The sequence below is a fragment of the Clavelina lepadiformis genome, chromosome 6, assembly GCF_947623445.1.
Source record: "Clavelina lepadiformis chromosome 6, kaClaLepa1.1, whole genome shotgun sequence".
Classification (NCBI taxonomy): Eukaryota; Metazoa; Chordata; class Ascidiacea; order Aplousobranchia; family Clavelinidae; genus Clavelina; species Clavelina lepadiformis.
In genome coordinates this window covers 15,472,726-15,494,041 of record NC_135245.1, presented here as the reverse complement: position 1 = coordinate 15,494,041, position 21,316 = coordinate 15,472,726, and the positions used below count along the sequence as shown (strand labels likewise).

Below are 21,316 nucleotides of genomic sequence, written 5' to 3'. Positions count from 1 at the left end.
CAAATATTCATTCGTTTTTAAAGTTTTTTATTTACTCACATTGAAAAACTTATATCTTAAATTTTCCACTGGTAATAAAAGCTTGTGCCACGTCAAACAATTTGACAATCTAAGCAGGGATTCAAGTATCCAACAACTGAATGCTTGAAGTTTAGACTCTCTGTCATAACCCAGTGTGTAATTTTAATTAATAACGTAATAGTTTATTTAGAGCGGCGTAATATTTTATAATCGTTTTAAAGTTAAGCGTGTAAGCAAATCAACTTGGTATAAATGGTTGTTGCTAGTATTTTGCGATGATTTTGGGTGAGGCGTGACGCTGTCATGCTGTTGCAGTGAAAGTTCTTCGACAATGACTTACTTTTTTTTTATCTCGGTGGCTTGATAGTGTTGGGTCAGCTCCAAATGCTTGTTCTCGCTTTTCAATTTTCAAAGTTTGGCCGATTGCAAGCTTACGATCATCTGTAGTGTAGTTGTTCGCATTTCTTCCGTAGTCAAAAAGTTCTGGTTTAGTGGATCATTTGAGACGTGGAAGACAAAAAAAGCTTTGTGGTGCCATCTTGTAGAAGTGGTTGAGCAGTGCGAGACAGGTTTGTCGACAAAGAAGCTGGTACAGAACTGAGCTTTAACTGGGGTGACCACTAACCAGTGTGGCGCACGACTCCTACAGACCCACGAAGGTGGTGTGGGCTTCCCAGTGAGTACGAGTTGTCACAAGCGTCCAAACAATTCGGACTAAACCAGAACAGCTTATAATTTCGTGCTGCATTACTACGAGTACTCGAAACAACAATTTGCCATATTCAAGAAAAGAGCGCATACCAAACACACAGCAATCAACACAATAATTAATTTACAATTAAATCCTTAAAGTGAGAAGTCCAAATATTGGAAAAAGTCACAGCGTGGTGGCGCTAAAAACGTGGGCCATTGACTCCTTCACGAATTCAACATTTTGGACCATAAACCTGTTTCCGCCTTTTTCTGTTTGGTTCACTGCATTTCCTTGTTTACGACTACTTATACTTATCAGTTATAACCTGTAACTTATAGGTTATAACTAGGCTACAGGAGGCTATAGGAAACTAGGCTTTAGGAAAACATATAATCATTGGCTATAAGGCGTTTCAACACTGTTGTAGGCGACCTTATAAAATGGTTGTGCACGGCGTTTTACCAGTATACACAGTAAATTGGCAGTTACTGTAGATATAAATATGCGAATACATTTCATTTTTAGGCGTAAACGACCCAAATTTTCGTACTTCGCGCATTTTGGGCGGAGTAGCGGCAAGCTCCAGCAGGACTGCACTCTTGATTACACTATGCTATAACCATAACGTTTTATCAAAAATTTAATTTATCAGCTTAAATGAAATTTAACCTGTAACACTAAAGTAGCCTGCACAGCTTAATAAAAAGTATCCTTTGGCAAAATGTAAAAAATGTTGAAGGAAATAAATTGAAATTTTGTGAAACTGGAATATTATTATCAACAAGCAGTACATTTTTTGTAACATAACTCTGAAACAACTAACAAATATTCAATAGCATTATAGGTACACGGTACTGCAATAGCCTAACAAAATGCTTATGGTCAACGTAAATCAAACATAGCCTGAAGGTTTAAGCCAAAATACAAGCAAACTTATACAACCTCCAACACTTCTAAAGCAGTATTGCAAGCAAAAATAATATACTAACCGTAAGCCGACTAGGTCCCCGAATTGCAAGAAAGGAAAGCACGCGTGGTAAAATTAAGTGAACATGTTACTGCAGTATCGTGCATTTGCTTGCTGGCTGAAGTAAAAGCATTTAACTTACTACTCAAATATTCCCAGCGTAGCTTTATATGTGTTCCACAAACATAGAGTACCTGTTCTGAAATGAAAGCGTTTGCTATTGTGAACATCATTGCATATCGGCTATAGCTATGTTTGTAGTATTTTGTACAATAAATAATAATTCATGCAGTTCAAACGCTATTAACCTGCAATATAAATGTAGTCATAGAAGAGTTCCTTTCAGTCTGTATCAATCAAATTAACTTTTCTGGTCATGGCGCACCAATCAAAATACCAACTTCCAGGCAGGAATAGATCCAACTATCAATTTTATTTCCTTCAACAAAAAGAAAATATTTCGAAGGTTATAAACGTAATTCGATGCCCAGTATTTTGTAATTCAATCAGAGTCTGCGGTAACAACAGAACATACAAAACCCTTTGTAACGACTTAGCAACTGTTTTTTTTGTGCTGAATCGTTGCTAGCACTTGATAGGGTCTAAAACGATGATTACAATAGCTAAATGATTTATTGGATTATAGTTAGATTATTTCGCGAATTGCCATCAATGATTACCGTAAGGTAAACAGCAAGATAACATGTTGTACTAATGTTGGGAGAAAAAAGAATGGATCAGAGAGTTGCGGGCAATTTGCTCTTGGTTGTCACTTGCAGTCATCTGTTCAACACTGAAGTAAGTAAGGAAGTACTTGTTTAGCATTCAAAACTGGAACGCAAAGGTAAAAGTTAAATTGCGTAAATATGCAAAGCTGTCAGGAAGCACGTTGCACTCGTTTTTTGCCAGAAATGTTTCAGTGTATATGACTGTACGTACTATACAGATTTGAACTTTAAGAAACGTTTCTGGCTTGTTCCTTGTCCAATGTCCGTACATAATTTTTGTATAAGCGTGTGAAATGTTGGGATCAGGCTAAGTTTTATAAGCAGCTTTGAGGCTCAGGTTAAGCTTACTGCATGATTAACAAAAACGCATAAATTTTTATCAAATGTATTGTTAAGAAAGTAAAGATATGTAAGGAACTATAAAATATATATAACAATCATTGTCAAAGACAAACAAAGAAATAACATCGAATTGTCTTTTCAGGTTTACATTAATTGTTTTTATTCTACAGCTCAATCTTGCACACGTACAGTAGCCTATAGCAGTAATAATAAAATCAATACCAAATTGGATTTGAAAATGATTGGCAGACTTTGTATAGGTAACCCAGATAGAGACAGCTATAAGTGAATAAACCTGGCTGGATATTATGCTAAGTATACGCGTAGGCTATGTTTTCACGAAAAATCAGGCTTGGGATGCTCATAAGCATTATGCTAATGAAAATAAACATGTCTCGCCTTTAAATATGGCCTAATGGCATCGACCCGACGCGTGCTTTTTAAGCAAACCATAATGTGATGGAGTGCACATATCGTTTGCCTGCTCTGTTAAAGCAAATATTTCTCGATACAAATTACATGTAAAATCTGACTTTTTGCGAAGAATACGATTTAATAGTTGTTATTTATAATCTTCAACTTAGCCTCTGTTTTATCAGCATATCTAAACAGAGGTCTATAGCAAACAAACTGAATCGCATAGAACAAACTTTTCTGGCTTAACGTTGGCCCACATTTCAAATATGGTAATGGTATAGTGCCGCTTATGCCATGTCGATTCTTCATGAGGTGGCAGCATGTGGGGATGTGGAGCGGCTGAATGACTTACTGGAACAACATAGGATAGACAGGGATGAAAAAGATGAGGATTGGGACGGGAGGACACCTCTATTTTGGTCTGCCATCGAAGGACATTATCTTTGCGTTAAAAAATTGCTGCAGGTGGGTACAAGTTTGTTTTGAAAATAAATCTCACTTTATAAAGTAAGCTACTGCTTGTCAAGCATCTTCACATCATTAATGACCTACCAGGCTACAGCTAGTTTTCCATTTTGTTTCATTTAAGCTGCTATTCCGTAACTTAAACCTTTTTGTACATTTCTATGTTTACATAGATGTATTTCAAAGTAGACTATATCTGCAAAACCTGATAAAAATCTTTGTAAGACTCAAACTTTTTATTTGCTTTAATACGCTCAGTTAGCAGAAACCTGCGTGTTCAACAAATTCTCAATTCTGAAACTGATCGATTCGGCAATTTGGTAAAACTCTTTTTGCAACAGTTCCGCTGAAAAAGGTTTTGTTGACTTGTAGGAAAGAAATACTATAATACAATCTTGGACGAAGAATCACGTGTTTTACCTTGAACTTTGGTGCTATTTCTCTCCTTTGTTTTAATGTTTGCAATCACTATTAACAAACGATAGTAATGATAATGATAGCAAACAGTGTTGTAGATTTTGAATAAGGTTTGATTAAAACGCCAAGGCCGCCCTTAAACCAATGCGAGTGATGCGCTTTTTGGAAACCCGCGCTGCTTAGCATCACAACAAAATGACAATGCAACTTCTATTTTGCTGCAAATCACAATGTTATTTCGCAATTTGTGCTCAAAAGAAATTTTTTTGGTGAAAACATACTATAAAACAAAGCTTTATTGATTTGCAAAGAGTTGATATTTGGTTTACGTTATTATTATCATAAAGTTACAATAATTTCTTTCTAATCGGCAAGAGCCACCGCCATCAGTTCTTGTGTTGGGCCCGTGCTTGCTTAAGCCGGCCCTGAAAAGTATAGAGCAGTACAATAAGAAAAAACTTTAATCTTTATTATTGTATTCGTTATAAAAGAGAATTGATATGTTTGGTGATTTAGGCTGGCGCGAACCCCACGCTGCGTAATCACAACGAGAAAACGGTTGCTCACTATGCTGCCGAAAGTGGCAGGTGTGATATTCTAAAAGCAGTGATAGAGTATGGATGTGATATCACTGCAACTGACAAGTAAATCATCTATTGTTTTACGGAAATTCTTAGTTTGCAGTTCAGTAGTCGTCCGGTTCAAACTCAAAGTGCTTTTTAATAGAAATTAAAAGCATCCTGTCACTTACAGATATGGAGACACAGCAATGGACCATGCTCTGCTTTATGGCAATCTAGAATGTGCTGATTTGATCAGCCAAGCGTTGCGTGGAGAGTTCAAGTAATAAGTGTACCCTATTACTTTAGTTTTTATTGTTTTACATTGTTTATTTCTGTACTGTTTTTATATCAGCAGCCGAGCACAAACCTTTTCGTATAAACACGGCATTTCTCATCTGGTAATGAAAATGTTAGTAAAATTTTTCATCTTGCTGCTTGCCCATTCTGTTTTCAACTCTATTACTAAATGCGACCGACTATTGATGCAAGTAAAAATGGCGTGGTTTCGCTCAATATATCATCAGTTCATCACTATTAGTTTCATTTAGGTTGGTCTCGTGGCTGATTTGCTTTTTCTCAGTGAACTTTGATATTTTAGTCTACAGTTAGTTTGTGTTTTGTAAAATATAGTGAATCCGTTAACAAGTTTTACAATCACTTTCTTTTATTTTGTCCAAACCTATGAAATCAGCCAGTTAAGCGCTACTATAGATTTCTTTCAGAAGATGAATAGCCTATATAGTAGAAATTCTAACAGGACATCATTTTTGTTTGCAGCTACAGAGTTGATCCAAGTTATTGGAAAAACGGTAACTCGCCACCCAAGATGTTTCGACCTGATCCTCGTAAAAAACAAAACTTGATGTCACTTTTGTCGGCCATGAAATCGGGAAAAGAACAAGAGCCACCAGATGGCAAGCTTGCTCGAACGAGAAGGAAAAAGCGTCCTTCTGTGCAAAAAACAAAGGGGAGCTTGCAGGATTGAGCACCTAGTGGAAGACTCTCGCTATCTTAGAGCAGAAGTAATTCTTCCTGAGTATTTGGAGTGAAGTGACAATGTCAACCGACGTTGACTTGAAGTTAAAACTAGAACGAATTTCATAACGAAGGTTGCACCTGCTGCTACATAATAATTAATTATAACAACAATTATGCAACACGTATCCGATTATTACTAGTCAGTGATTACAAATTCGTCAAGTTGTGGGCAAAAGCAACGGTTTTTCAAAATTTTCAACTAAAGCAGAAAACTAGCATTATATAGATATTTACATTTATAGCATTATATATTACATGCACATTTGTAGCTTACATCAATGACACAAGATTTTAATAAACCATGCCTGCTTTTCGTTGACACTGAAACATCTCAAAGACAAAGAAAAATTGGCATATACAAATGAATTTTATTCAAGCTTTCTAGACAACCGTAACGTTTCTTTAAGGAAACAGTTTAAATACACATAACTTGATAAAGATGAAAACATGTCGCAGACGCCCCAGCTAAACCGTGAATGATGTTGAAAAACATCTCGGTCATATCACGACAGCAAAACTTTTGGTACGGTCCACTGTGGTAGACTTAATCACAGGATACAAAATTTTGTAATTTTTCAAGAGATTTGATATATTCGTGATTTTCAACACCACTTGCAATGTCAACCAGTTCATCAGCGAAATCATTGTTGATTCCACGTTCTTCTAGGTATGTGAGCAAATGGTCATAGACGTTCTGTAAGGTATACGGGATTAAGGTTATTTGTCATAGGGTTTGGTAAAAATATCAGTGTAATGATAAGCACAATACTACAAGGTATCGAAAATGAGTTAACTCAACAAGACCATTGTGATCCCATCGCACAGACGTTATAAACAGTAATGTATAAGCTAACACTTGTCACCAGACGTAAGATGTAAAAGAAAACTCACCGGATCAATATTTTCTGTATCGATAATGTAGGTGGCATCAGTGACTTCACCCTTGTTAAGTACAATAGAACGAATGCTGAAGACGTTTGGGTGATCTCCTACAATATGACATAAAACAGGCATAAACTGCAGTGACTGTCGAAATGGAGGCGAGTCAAAGACGTGGCCTCTTATTACCTTCCGCCTCGCCTGGTTCTTCATCAGGGAAGTAACATTCAAACGATAAAGTATCGCTTGAAGAAGGCTTTTTAATGTCAACCATGAAGTCTGGTTGAGCAATGATCGGCTCCTATACATAGAATGTATCATAAGAATGAGGCTGCAGATTCAAGACAAATAATTAAAACGTTCTATGATCACAACTAAACCGTCTGAATAATTTGTGTTGGTATTATGAAAACCATTGACGTTGTACTAACATCTTCCACTGCGTCCTCACGAGCAGGTGGTACTGATCCATTCACATTAAATGAAACTTCAATGCTGTACACATAAGTTTGTTATTAAGGGAATGCAAAAAATATATAACAGTAATAAAATTTAAGTCAAAAATGAACAAAACATGAATCAAAACAATATCTTTCGTTTCAAAAAAAAAAACAGTTTGAGTGTTACAGTTAAAAAAAAACAAAAAAGGAGAAAAGAGTTTCAAACATGATCTTCCAGTAGACGTTGTAGCTACAATGACTTACATATCACCCTGTAGCTTCTTGGTCATTTTACAATCGGGTCCATTGCATTTCAAAGACCAACTGCTGGACGGAGTAGGCACTCCTGTCATTCTTTCTTTTTCTCCTTTTATTTCGTCCATTAGCAAATGAGAAAATTCTTTGTCACCTAAAATTAAGAAGTAGATTGGTTCGGGTTAATATGATGATGAAATATTGTTGTCAGACAGAGAAAAATTTTCATTACTAAAACTCATCGATAAATCATTATCACTTAACAATTAAGCCTTTTTTCCTGACTTAAACCATGTGCACTTTTTTCATGATAATTAATACATCTTACTATCTCTTAAGTGTTTAGTATTACTTTTTGGTATTTTATTTGGTAATGGTAACAGTTAAAATAAAACTTAAAATATTTATTGTTTGTTAATATAAATTAAAAAATCCTTGATAAGAGCTTACTTTCGCTGTGAAAGCTGCCACAAGTACAGCTTACAGATGGCCACAAGTTTGTAGATTTGTAATTCCGAGCACTACTTGCCATGTACCAAATAGATCTTCCATAACTTCTCATTAATGAAGCTGACTGATTTTGTGCAACAGCTAACCGTGATAGATTAGCAGCGTTGTAATCGATTCTAAAAATGAGAATACTGTATCATATTATTTAGTTACTTTAGTTTTAGTTGATTAAACGTAACAGTTTTGCAAATTACTGCAAAAAACAACAGTATTCAGCGCTGAAAAAAGTAGTTTCATCTTATTTCCTATTACAGCTACTTTTGTTGATTGATTTGTTATGTTTGTGAATTGAATTTGGCCAAGTATACATTGTTAAAAACGGTGGGTATGTCTAAAGCAGGCATGTGCAACCTTTTTCACTGGAGGGCCAAATACAAAATTTTGAATGACAACGCGGGCCACATGATTTTTTCAGAAAAAATTAGTATCATAAAACGACTTTCCTATGCAGTTTATATAGTTAAGAAATAGATTTAATGTAGTCCACGACACGAAAATGCGAAAATTTCCATTGCTTTGATGTAAACTGCATCAAATAGTGATGGCTAGTATGAACTTCTAACATTTTGCTGAGAACCACGCGGGCCGCTTGGAACAACCTGGCGGGCCGCACTGCGGCCCACTGGTTGCACATGTCTGGTCTAAAGGAATGCTTACAGGTATGTTATTAACTTGCAATTGTATTTGAATGGAATTTGGAAAAATTCTGCAAATGGCAGGCTTTTTGCTTAAAATTTTACATATATAGCTACGAATGAAAAAAATGCACAATTTCCGGCCAGAATTTAATTCAGCTGTTAATTTTGTATTTCCAACTTTACTTATTATCCACAGCCAGGTGTGTGGCTTACCAAACTTTTCGCATGAAATAATAACTTTTAAAGCATTTATGTAACTGTTTTCTGAAAACAATTAGAGAATCAATAAACTTTTATTGTTGGTTAGAACTAACTTTGTACATATCCACAAACAGTAAAACATCTTAGAGTGCTTATGTATGGTATAATATTACTAACTTTATCTACAGACTGAAGATCAGGTCTTTGCTCAACTTACGATCAAAAGTTCCTTCACCATTGATTGAGCCCCAGTTACCGAGCTTGTGTGTACTTTTTTTAAAATTCTAAATAAATTAGAGTGTAGTTGGTCTGTAATTTCCCTCGTTTGTAGTTTAATAAACTTGTAGTGTTTCAGTGCAAGCGCTTAATTTAAATAGGTAGTTTTAACAGGTATTACAGATTAAGAAAAGATATATTAAGAATTTATTTCATTTATGTTTTAAATGCATTTTCATTTGATTGAAACTGAATACTTGTGAGGTACGTTTTTTCTTATATTTACTTGAAACAATAACTTCAGCTGCTAGAGAATATTGTGTAAGTTGCAAGAAAGACGAGTTACCCTGTGAAAAGTGCAACCAGTGATAACAAGGATGTTTTGAATCAACGAGGACAAAAAATATGCTGTTTCACATGTTTGTCAACTCATTACTTGTTGAACGGACATAAATTTGGGCGTGATGGCGCGCACTGAAGCCCAGGGTACATTTCACATGAATTACGTCAAAGATCTTCAGCGTGAGCTACGTTCAAGCGGAATAAACTCGATTCGACAAGGAGCCAATTCAAGTCTTGGTGCAACCATGGCAACTATAAATTAATTTTACTCTGCTGCTTTTTTCTTGTTTAAATGAAAGAGCACAGCATTTTCTTCTTTTAGAGATTGCAGTTGGTATAATGTCTTCGGCACATTTGTAATGCGCCAAACTGGCAATCAGCATACGCATCGTACAGCATGCACCCTGGACCGTAACATCAATTATTTGTTTATCAATTGTAAATTGATGTTCAAACAACCAGCTTTTCTTGATTTGTTTATTATAAGTTGGCGTGAAGATAAAAAATTTTGGTGTGCACCAACATGAATTTCATGCATACAAGTGCTTCAGGGTACATTACGAATACGCCAAAGACGTTATGCTAACCGTGATTCTTAAGATAAAGGAGACACAGTGCTCTTTTTCATATAGCAAAGTGAATTTGCCATGATTGTGCCAACATGTGAATTGGCTGTGTAAAGCCGACTTTACGCCACTTGCCTGCCGCTCACGCCGAAGATCTTCGGCGTAGCTCACATCGAATGCACCCTGGTAGATTCCATACTTTCCGCTATGAAATGTTCATTGTTGCAGCCTAAAACTGTTACACTGACAATAGCTTAAACAATACAATTAAATTTACCAAACCCATAACTTCGTGTAGGCTAACTGTAGGTTCTCCTGTTTTTTGATGACATACATCAGCTTATACAGTCACACACTTATACCTCTTCCCGTATGAAGCTGATTTTTGAAAACTTCCCGACATTAAACATCGCTGAAAAGTTCTTGCGATTGAAGTTGTCATTGCTATTGTATTCTTTTTAGGCTAGAAGTGCAAGCTAAAAAACAGTAGGAAACAATGCCTAACACTGTTAATAACGCATAAAATTTCAATTGTGCCAACAGCAAACAACAGCACCAGTTACCATCAATCGATTATAAAACACCTAGCGCACGTGCTAGTTATGTTGCCTACAAAAAGACAATAAACTCCAAGGTCAGAGAGCAACTCGAGTTTTTTGTAAGGGTTTTTGAAATTTTCAATACATTTGTTACAGAAAGGTCCACTTTTTTCCAAGTTTTGTAAATTCATGGTAAATTTGCAAAATATTTTGCTGGTTTAGCTTAAAATAACTAGTCATTTTATCTTTGATTTCAAAAGTTATTTACTGGCAACACTGATATTTTTTTTGATGCAGTAAATATTTGATTTCAATTTTTAATTTATCATGAAGGCAAGTGACTTTTGTTTATTACTAGCAAATAGGTATCAACCATATCTGATCACTTTGATCAAAATTGTTCACAGGTAATTTATGTTAAATTTTAATCAGTATTAATTTAGTGAATACGAACCAAGGTTTATGCTGTCTATGGTATGGTACAGTATCGTCAGAGGTGGGCAGTCAGTACTTTGAAAGTACCGTCGGTAACGGTACCGTTACTTGGCAAAAAATGTATTCTTGGTACCGATACCGATACTGGGCATAATATGTATCCACAATTCGAGTATTTGGTACTATTTTAAAAAAGTAGTTCGGTTCTGAAATCATAGCATGCAACGGTAGGCTACATATATACACTGAAGGGGAAAAATTAAAGAAATAGAATTCCAACTTGAGGTGCAATGCGTTTATCAATAAAAGGAAATGATTTGGACTTTTAGACTCCAAGGTTTACAGGTTAAGTGTTAATTATAACAATGGGATTTTTTATGAAAGCAATTAAGCCTAAGTGTAAATCAACACTGCCTGTTTTAAAATGACAATGCGTTTATTGCGGTCAATCATACAGATAAACATGTTTACCAATTAAGTCATTAATCATACAGGGGTTGATTTGAATTCGGTGAGTTCATAATGCAATGAATAAAACATATTTACAAAATAAGATGACAGTAATGGGAATATCTTAGTAGAATGAGTTCAAAAGTGCAAGGTAAATAACATGTTTACGGAACACAACACGTCATTCAACTATTCTTCGATTGGATAAAAATTATGTCGTGAATTGAAAATGAACTTATGGCAAGTATGACGTTATGTAATAGCGCTGTAAATCGCAGAAATATAATTATAACGCCACAACTTGGAAGACAATGGAAACAGTTGTGACGATTACGTCACGAGTGACGAGTTGTTTTCGAGATGTTTGAAATTTAATTTGGGATCTTGTAATTCAGTTGTTGACCAGATTTGAGTTCTCCTTAATGACGTCAGATAAATTACCTCGCTTGAACTGATTTGCCACATATAAATACCGATGTAATGTTTACAATCTTTCCTTTTTATGTGATCGATTTCACTTGTTACTGAGCGCGATGTAACATTCAGTAAGCTTTGCCCGAAGGTGAAAGCCTTCGTGTCTGATAATAAATAAAATGGGAACTTTATCATTTAGTAATATGTAGGGCAACCAGTTTTTTGACCTAAAAATTTTAAATTTTGACCTTAAAATTTGCAAATTTTGACCTCATTTTGACCTAAAAAGGTTACATTTTGACCTTATTTTGACCTAAAAAGTTTACATTTTGACCTTATTTTGCCCTAAAGCGTTTAAATTTTGACCTCATTTTGAAAAACGCTATACTGATAGTCTCTACACTGTCTACAGCAACTTCTAATCTAAAGCTGCATTTAAAAATGACAAAATGCTTTTGTAGTGTTGACTTTTTTTTTCGTTTTTGCGCATTAAGATTGACAACTTGCAGTTTCAAACGCAATGCCGTCATATCGTGACGTCACCAAACGCGCTGAAAAGCCTTCCCTCTCTTTGTGGCTTTGGTTCTAAGTAAAATTTGCGGGACTGGAATTGTTTGCGGTACAAGAAAAGAGAAAAACGGAAGAATAATATTACAAAATGGTTACAAAATTACAAGTTTAATAGATTTTGACCTAAAAAAAAGACCTAACGAAACAATTTGACCGTATTTTGACCTAACGTAACATTTTGACTTTATCTGACCTAATAACTTCTATACCACACGTCGTACAAAGCTGAAACTTGTGTTGTGCTTGTTTCATAGCATTCTGAGCAGGTAAAAAAAAATTGACCATATTGACTTTTGGTTGCCCTAGTAATATGCATAGACAGAACTTAAGCAACTAACAGCATAGTCACGCAATTTGAGAAATGAGAACTCATATCATCGAAACAGAAGTAAAACAAGTTATCAACCATCAATCGTCCTCGCTCATATTCTAACAATTACCGCCAGCATACGCGGTCTTTATGACAGATATGTTTGTTGTGTAATATGCATACGAGTAATACGACAACAACATTTATTTGTCATACAGTGTCTTCCACAACTGAATAAGAGCAAGCGTCGCTAATGCTTGTTCGGTAAAAATTGTATTGAGACAGCAAAAATGGATCAACCTAGTTTTTTTTTGCCTAGCAATTTATCTTTTGTCGTTATTGTGGTGATGCCATAAAAGTAAGCATGCCCTCAGGATTCTATAAAAAAATTCCCTTTTGTGTTTTTTACACGTGTTGTTAATACGGGAAATTCCCTCAGAAAAACCTGAACGCATACAAGACAGAACAGAGAAATGTGGAGTTTAACTTTGGATATAGGCTAGGCTAGCAGATGAACAGACTGGAAGCGGAATTCTACTGGACGGGCCTACCAACTGGTCTTTTGTAATGAATTAATGCTGCTAACGCATCCGATGTCTAATGTTGCACAGCCTTGGTAAATAGGACATGATTTCGTATAATGGTATCAAAATCTTTAGGCATCATCTATTTTACCGGCTGCCGATTACCGAATTTGCAAAAAGCTGCTTTGGTAAACAGCTAGCTGGTTACGCAATTGTTATTTTCTTACTTTGGTAAACGGCGGCCGGTAAAAAGTAGACACTTATTTTACCGGGCGCCGTTTACCGATGTAGGAAAACACGAATACGGTAAACGGCAATTACGCTAGTCAGTGAATTGAAATGTATTCCTATTTTATTTTTCAAACTAAAACGACGTACTAATTTTTCCAAAGTGTAAATTAACCTAAAACTAATTCCCTCCGACCCATATTCTCACCTCTCATGACTAAATTCGATCAAAAATAAATGTAGACATAAAGAAATCAAAAAATAGTAAGATTCGAACCCGAGATCTCCATCATACGAGCCCCATTGTTAACCACTACGCCAACGCATTGCTTTTTTTTCCTCGTCTAAAACGAGAGTGGTAAGCCCATCAACAAAAATCTGCCGGTCATCATATCGTGATTCAGCAACTTCAGTAAACTGACATCGGTTAAATATTTTTAAATCTTTAATCTGGTATAATGCAGAAAGCATCAGCACAAGTATTTATTAGGCCAATTTTTTGCGAACGTGTTCTTTATAGTGCTGGCCTATAACTATAACAGTTAACATCATACTAGGTAATGCATTTGCGTTACATGTCATTTCGGTACATATACAGTAAGCTTTTTCAACAGTGGTTTTGGTACATTTGGTTCTCTTTTAATTCTTTCATCTCACTTGCGGAGTATTTCCTTTTTTCCATGACAGCCGACGTGATTTTAGTTTAACAAAACGTTTCCTATATAGCAGTAATGTTATGTAGTGCCTTTGTGCGTTATCACTGTTAAACAATGGATTTACCCCAAAATTGTGTTATTTAAAAAATGATAATATGATATGATGACAATATGATTTTTTCATTTGCTTTGTTTGTGGCCATTACAAAAATAAAAACTTCAGTTAAAGTTATTTGGCGAAAAGTATTCTCGGGTAGGTGGAGAGATTTGAGTTATAACTCAGTAGCCTTACACTATCAATATATTTCATTTTGGTTGCGTGAGGTATTCAAATATTAAAATTTATAGACACCTTTCTGGGAATATCTTTAACCCTTTTGAGTGGATATCCTAGAAGTAAAAATGGATGCTTCTGGAAAATGCCCTTGGATGCCCATAAATGCATTTTAATAACAATTAACTCTTTGTACGACAACTCAAAACCCATAGTGAAAAGTATGGCAACTGCACCCTTGAGATTGAAGACTTTGCTTGCTGCACCTGATTAAAAAGTTTAGGAAAAGGTGTGAAAAGGAGACATTCACTTTAGCGCACTTTTCTCTGTCTTAGAGAGAGAGAGAGTTTGTTTTTACCATTTAAAGTAAAACTAAAATGTACCATAATATAATTTTAACATCATTGATTGATGTAGGGCAGCAAAAATACCTCACAGTCATCTAAGTCAGCTGTCCCAGACATTAACAATAAAGAGCACAATGATGTCTCCAGTTGTTTTGAGATTGCACATATACTGCCCAAAACAGAGTCCCACGGGCTTTGCATAAAGGCTGCTAGACTGCAAAGTGCACCATTTTGCACCCTGATTTTGGCCGTTCTGCATTCCCGAGATCTCGTCAAACTGTTATGCTTTCCAAATTTTTAAAAACCTTTATATATTTACCGTTTTAAACTGCTTTTCTCTAAATTTGTCACAATAGAAATTGGGAGAAGTGGAACAAAGAACACTTGAAACTTGGTCCCCAATTTAGGAGTTGTTTCAAAACCATGGCTACTATCATGCATTCATTAGTTAATAATTAAAGTTACATATTATGTAGTAGGAACCAAAAAAATTGTGCAACAGATCCCAAGGAAAGTTAGATTAGGTCAATAAAACAAACTAAATTTTATTATATATCTTTTTTAAACTTAAGGTTTTACTTAGTTGCTTACAATATTGTTATGTATGCAGTAGAGCCAATAGTCCTAACTGCAAAGTTACATGTTACATGTTATACTGCTAATTGCTAGCAAGAACAGGATTTGTTGTTATTAATGAAACAAGGTTAACTTTGTTGTATTATTAGTACAGAATGGTATGCTGGTTTACTGCATGAAGAAATAGTTGTAGGGGTATAGTCAAGTATTAAAATGACAAAATTTGAGCAACATATTGTTAAACGCGACGTTGAAAAAGATTGCAAATATACACTCAAGCTTTCCTTACTGCATCATACTAATGTATTGCACATCCAAGACTTGTTAAAAACATGCTAGCATGCTTCTAATCTAAGTCAACTGTCTAACAAAAATTTTTTAGCCAAACTTTTTTGTACTTGGGCCAAGTTAATCTATTTTTTGTACAGAACATAAGCACAGGATAAAGGAACGTAGAATATACTCAGTGTGTACATCAGAATTAGAAGTACGCTAATTCTGTATTCAGGTATTATATTAAATGACTTGTGTTTTGCATGTGCATTTGTGCTAAATCTTTTATTTTATCTGATTCTGATGTTATTTTGCTATGTTACAGACTAGGCATAACTTTAGTAAAAGTATCTCAACACCCTTGAAAAATCATGCCTACAGATTCAAGAAGATTACCAGTGCCTGAAGTTAGCCATTCACCTGAGCTTTTTTGCTCCAGTGATCCAACATCACTGATTAATGATGACAGTTTGAGAAAAGATGGTCGAAACCCAGAGGAAATAGCGGGTATTTTCATGCAATGTGGCACAGTGTCACAGGCGAAGGGTTCTTCATTTTGTGAATTACACAAAACTAAAGTTATTTGCTCAGTTTATGGGCCCAAGGATGTGGAACAAAAAGAAGACTTCCAAATGATAGGGAAGCTCAAGTGCGACTTTAAGTTTGCTCCTTTCTCATGTCACAAAAGGAGAGGACACATTGCTGATTTGGAGGAAAGTGAACTTTGTGAGGTCCTAACTCAGGCTTTATCATCATCTGTTTGCTTGCACCGATATCCAAAGTCACAAATAGAAGTCTACGTGATAGTTCTTGAAAACAATGGTTCGGCCCTCGCTGCTGCAATCACTGCTGCATCACTTGCTCTTGCCGATGCATGTATTGAACAATACGACATTGTAGCAGCAGCATCAGTTCGTGTATTTGGAAAAGAAAATTTCTTACGAGACCCCACATTTCATGAAGAATATTTCCCTCACCAGCTTTCCAAAAAGAATGATTTCAACAACGGCGTGGTTACTGTAGCATTAATGCCAACATTAAACCAAGTTTGTGGCGTTTTGTCAGAAGGTTGTATGGAATCAAGTGTGCTTCAGGAGGCAATTCAAACATGCACAGAGGAAGCACAGAATCTTTACGCACCTTTAAGAAAGTGTCTGACTTCGAATCTGGGTGATATCAATGTATAAACCAGACAATGCTGGCATTTTTAATGACAATCGAATTGTTATTCTATGATATGAGCAAAACTTAATACATTTATGCACATGATGTTTCACTTGGTATTTATGTCACTTGTATTGTTGGCTAACTAAATCCAAAAACTAACGCTAAAGTTGTAAAAATACATTTGAGATGTTAATATATGGTTTGGATTAGATTACTTAAAACTGAAATTCATTTTTGCCAATATTTTTCATTGTTTGTTCAAATGATGAACTATGATACTATGAACTGATGCATAGATATGCAATGACATGTATCACAACGTTTTTTTAGAAAGTGAGATTTATGAAACAAAACTGCAGCGTTAAGACATCTTGCTTCCTTTTTAAAAATAGGGGTTTTGGTAATATTGTACTAATCCAACAATGGCTCATGTTAGCAGTACTCCAGGATTAACTTTTCAGTTTCTGTTAATTTTTGTGGTTAGTGTCACTAGTGTGTAATTTTTTTTAATTTAGGCATCAAATTTGTATGTAGTATTAGCAACAATCAGGATAGCATGAAAGAAATCATTTCTAGGTTTCACTTGGAAACAATGAACACGAAGAAGTGTATCAGGACCACATGAGAGCTGAAGATGGAAAAACTTTGAGCAATTTTCCCTTTGGCATAGTTGATGAAATACCACCACTCCATCACCGCCATCTTGGAAACCCTTTCATCGTTTTACCAACAATTTATCAAAAAGCAGCTCACAACATTTATGCGGTATGACCACAATGGATCAGCCAATTGTGCTACCCTTGTAAAGTTGAGACATAACCTATCTATTGATGGAAATACATAGCGACAACGTTTGATAAAAACTTGTATGTTCTGCTATGCAGCAGGTATACTATATCTATGCTCTACTCGAATGCTTTATCTTAACACATAACCTTCAGGATAGTAATTTGTTGCCCTGGGTTTGTTAGCTTAGATTGCAAAAAACTGAACACACAACATTTGGTTGAATTTTGCCTTTGCAAACTGTACTGTGTAGGCTAACAGTATGAAATAATAATTTAAAAACGGTTTTTCCATCAATGCAAAAGCGAGCAAACTCGATCATATCAGATTGAAAATATTGTGTGGCTGAGAAAACAGTAGGCTATTGCTTATTCAATGTTTCTGAATCTGTTTTGCAATAATGAAAGAAATTAGAAAATTAAGGATGAGGTTTTGTTTAACTCCACAAAGAAATCCACTTCTTTGGATAACCAATTAAACGTTCTGGGATGTGTGCCCTAGAAAATTATCGAATTTCACCTGACTGGTACTACAACACTTAAGCTATGCGTGATATGTCTAGTTACAGCAAAAACTGCTATCAAGCAGTTTAAGGTGCAGCGATTTTTCTTATTCAAAAAGAGTGCCATCAACCAAAAAAAGGTTGGGAACCACACTTGTATGTTTACGTTTCAATTCGCAGTTTCTGGAATTACGTTCATTATCCAATTAAGAACGTTTTGTAATTTCCTCCTACCGACATTGTGATATTTTCGCAGAAACAACTACCTTGTTTATCATTAGGACAAATGCGATATTTGTGAAACAAATTAAATATATCTGAAGAAAACATTCATTCCACAATGTTTAAATTAAACAGTAACTGTGTATAAAAACCTATATGTAGGGTAAGTAACGCTTATCAGACAGTTTTGTACAGTTAAGTTATGCTGGAAAATATAGGCTTACAAAAGAATAATGCATTAATTTTGGTTCCAGGTCGATTCAACCCACGGACGATTCAACCCCGGACGATTCAACCCAGGACGATTCAACCCCGGACGATTCAACCCGCGGACGATTCAACCGCGCGGACGATTCAACCCACGGACGATTCAACCCGCGGACGATTCAACCCACGGACCTTTCAACCCACGGACGATTCAACCCAGGACGATTCAACCCCGGACTATTCAACCCGCGGACGATTCAACCCACGGACGATTCAACCCCGGACGATTCAACCCAGGACGATTCAACCCACGGACCTTTCAACCCACGGACGATTCAACCCAGGACTTTTCAACCCAGGACGATTCAACCCACGGACCTTTCAACCCACGGACGATTCAACCCAGGACGATTCAACCCGCGGACGATTCAACCCACGGACGATTGGCTTAGGTTATCACCAAGTTACTTTGTAGCCAATATTATGTAAGCTAAATAAAGCTAATATATAGGCCTAAGCTAATATAAAGCTTTTTGTGTTTCCTTTTTTTTCTTTTACCACTTCTTGTTAGCATTGGTTGTACATCAAAACACTTATTGTTTTCTGCTTTCCAGTAAAACCTTGAATATTGTTATTTTGCCCTATACAGTACTTTGCGTACATTTCTGTCTACGCCTGCTATTATTTTTTGTATTTACCCGTGTAGATCGGTTATTATATAAAATGTTCTCCTTTTAGCATTAAGTTAACATTTTTGAAGTTTTTGAAAAGACAAAATGCTTTCGACCCACGTACGTAAATGTGTGTATTTATTTTTTTGCATGTACACAAATTACAGATATTTTTATAGATACCTGTTTATACATCGATTAATTAGAAAGAAAGTTGTTTTATTTACAGGCAAGCTTAAGAACATGAACCTGAACACAAACACAGCACGTATAAAACACAAAGCTGAAAAGGGTACTACAAACGGTAATTAATTAGCTCATATGAGCGATTGCACGCCGATACATCAATTTATCTGGCTCATTTGCATAATTCGAAACCTTTGCCGAAAGTCTGTGAGCCAGGTGCGTGTATTTGCTTCGTGGTTGGTCCAAATTAACAACTGCTGCGTTTTGAGCACCGAGCCGTTGTATCGCGATATCGCGTTTTATACCGTCCAGAAATGACCAAATGTTCGGATGAGAACACAGAAATAGTGATTTGAGGGCATTGTGAAACCCTTCTGTGGAATTTGTTGTTTTGGGCTCGCAAAGTATCGCGTCGTCGTAATGATTCCACAACGAAGGGGGAAATCTAGCCTGTCGTTGATGGCGTCCGGTTCTTGAACCACGGATATAATTGCTTTCAAAATAAACTAAAAGATCGTTGCAGGCTACCTCGTCTGGAAATGTGCTGGCAAGTTGTTCAAAAATACTCTCCAGGTCAGCGACTGCAACAAAAGATAATGCAGAGTTGCAGACAGCGACTTCACTAACATTTGGAAGATGCTGTCGGTTTCATACCTGGTTTTCAGACCGAGTTCGTTTACTTTTCTTAAAACGGACTGAGCCAAATGAAAATAGCAACCGGAAATGGTTGCTGAAGGATATTCAGACCTAAATGCATTTATAGCAGCGATTTCAAAATCCAAAAGAATTTTATCGGGCTGTGCCATTGGGCGTATAATTCTGAGGGCTTGCAACATCTTTGTAGGTTCCATGACATATGACCGCGGGAAAATGACCGCGAACAAACTCACCGGGGACAACTGAACGTGACGTAAATTGACCGCGAACAAACTTACCGGAATGAAAATTGACCGGGAGGTAAATTGACCGTGCAAGTGCTGAATTGTTGTGTTTAAGTTGATGGTAGTATATGATATGTAAAGTAAATATTTGTTTGTAACTATTTCCTTTGTTTTTAACAAAATTTTTTTTTTATTTCAATACACATTGAAACATTTATTGAAATAAACAGAAATATTTCCGGAAATACGAGAAATACGAGAAATACGAGTAACAACATTAAAAGAAGTTCACTGCAAAACACATATGACACTACATAATAAGGGCACTAAAATTTACACAAACTGTTATTTGACAAATCAGTCAACCTTGACTGCAATACACATACTTAATTGGCTAGGATTAAAGCTGATGCGCGACTAGATAGTGAATTAGAATTTTGACCTTTCGACGGCCAATTTGTCGCCGGTTAATTTGATCGCCGGCCAATTTATCGACGGTTAATTTTATCGTCGGCCAATTTACGTCACGGTTAATTGGTCGGCGGCCAATTTGTTGCCGGTCAGTTGACCACTACCGGTTGTCGCCGGTGAATTTGTTCACGGTCACTTCACGTGATCCCATCTTTGTATACGTTTCTTGAGACTTATTGGGCAAGAGAAAGTAAACTATAGGTGGATAACTGTGTCCAACCTTGCAGTGAATGGTGTACAGCTGGAAGAAGATGCCAGGAACGACGTCGAAAGTTCCGTCTGCGAGAAAGAGACCTTGGTTCAGGTAATGAAGAAGTTCCACGCAGCCCAAGGCAATGATCCGTTGCCTGTCTCCTTCCCCCGAATCATATAGCACTATCTCTAGGTACTCTGGTGGAATTTGAAAGTTAATCTCTCCTGGTACAGGATGTGCTGCAGTACCATTTTGCCGTCTTCTTCTAATATTTCTTTCTAAAGTAGAACGTTTAGGCATCCTTGCAAGTACATTTTCGTCGACGTTTACAAGATGCACTCCTAAAATATTCCTTGTTCGTTATTAACACCAGACGCGCTGAAAGGCCTTCCCTCTCTTGGTGGCTTTGGTTCTAAGTAGGCCTCTAATTTGGGGCACTGGAATTGTTTGCGGTACAAGCAAAGAGAAAAACGGAAGAATAATATTACAAAATTACAAGTTTAATAGATTTTGACCTAAAAGACACAATTGACCGTATCTTGACCTAACGAAACAATTGACTTTATATTAGCCTAATAACTTCTGTACTACATGTCGCACAAGACTGAAATTTGTTTTGTGATAGCATTCTGAGCAGGTTAAAAAAAATTGACCATATTGATGGACCAAATTGACACATTGACTGCGTAGACGTTTTTATAAACGGGTTGAATCGTCCGTGGGTTGAATCGTCGG

At 36.2% G+C, this 21,316-nt stretch overlaps 5 protein-coding genes across 6 annotated transcripts in view; 3 read left to right on the top strand and 2 right to left on the bottom strand.

Annotated features, from left to right (window-relative positions):
• Positions 1 to 736, bottom strand: part of LOC143462521 (protein spinster homolog 1-like) — a 29,539-nt gene extending 28,803 nt beyond the window's left edge. The window contains exon 1 of the mRNA XM_076960722.1: positions 362 to 736. The gene's annotated coding sequence lies outside the window, so the exon portion shown is untranslated. The remainder of the gene's footprint in view (positions 1 to 361) is intronic.
• A 1,541-nt stretch (positions 737 to 2,277) lies between these two features.
• LOC143462523 (ankyrin repeat domain-containing protein 66-like) lies at positions 2,278 to 5,965 on the top strand. 2 transcript variants are annotated; one of them, XM_076960725.1, is made up of 5 exons: positions 2,278 to 2,480; positions 3,482 to 3,634; positions 4,568 to 4,638; positions 4,805 to 4,894; positions 5,392 to 5,965. In XM_076960725.1, the coding sequence occupies exons 1-5, from the start codon at positions 2,397 to 2,399 to the stop codon at positions 5,597 to 5,599; spliced, it is 606 nt and encodes a 201-aa protein (XP_076816840.1). In that variant the 5' UTR covers positions 2,278 to 2,396; the 3' UTR covers positions 5,600 to 5,965. The 2 variants fall into 2 exon arrangements, with proteins under 2 accessions (XP_076816840.1, XP_076816839.1); XM_076960724.1 differs by having other exon boundaries at positions 2,287 to 2,480; positions 4,568 to 4,695.
• A 35-nt stretch (positions 5,966 to 6,000) lies between these two features.
• On the bottom strand, positions 6,001 to 10,282 carry LOC143462522 (complement component 1 Q subcomponent-binding protein, mitochondrial-like). The gene is made up of 7 exons (XM_076960723.1): positions 10,062 to 10,282; positions 7,677 to 7,852; positions 7,236 to 7,380; positions 6,963 to 7,026; positions 6,721 to 6,832; positions 6,544 to 6,641; positions 6,001 to 6,346 (listed from the first exon to the last, which is right to left on the bottom strand). Exons 1-7 carry the CDS (start codon positions 10,139 to 10,141, stop codon positions 6,197 to 6,199), a joined length of 825 nt encoding a protein of 274 aa, XP_076816838.1. The 5' UTR covers positions 10,142 to 10,282; the 3' UTR covers positions 6,001 to 6,196.
• Positions 10,283 to 15,599: 5,317 nt separating this feature from the next.
• LOC143462519 (exosome complex component MTR3-like) lies at positions 15,600 to 16,831 on the top strand. The gene has a single exon (XM_076960719.1). The coding sequence runs from the start codon at positions 15,667 to 15,669 to the stop codon at positions 16,480 to 16,482; it is 816 nt and encodes a 271-aa protein (XP_076816834.1). The 5' UTR covers positions 15,600 to 15,666; the 3' UTR covers positions 16,483 to 16,831.
• LOC143462520 (uncharacterized) lies at positions 16,805 to 19,030 on the top strand. Its single transcript, XM_076960720.1, has 3 exons — positions 16,805 to 16,941; positions 17,039 to 17,227; positions 18,227 to 19,030. Exons 1-3 carry the CDS (start codon positions 16,885 to 16,887, stop codon positions 18,629 to 18,631), a joined length of 651 nt encoding a protein of 216 aa, XP_076816835.1. The 5' UTR covers positions 16,805 to 16,884; the 3' UTR covers positions 18,632 to 19,030.
• Positions 19,031 to 21,316: the final 2,286 nt, after the last annotated feature.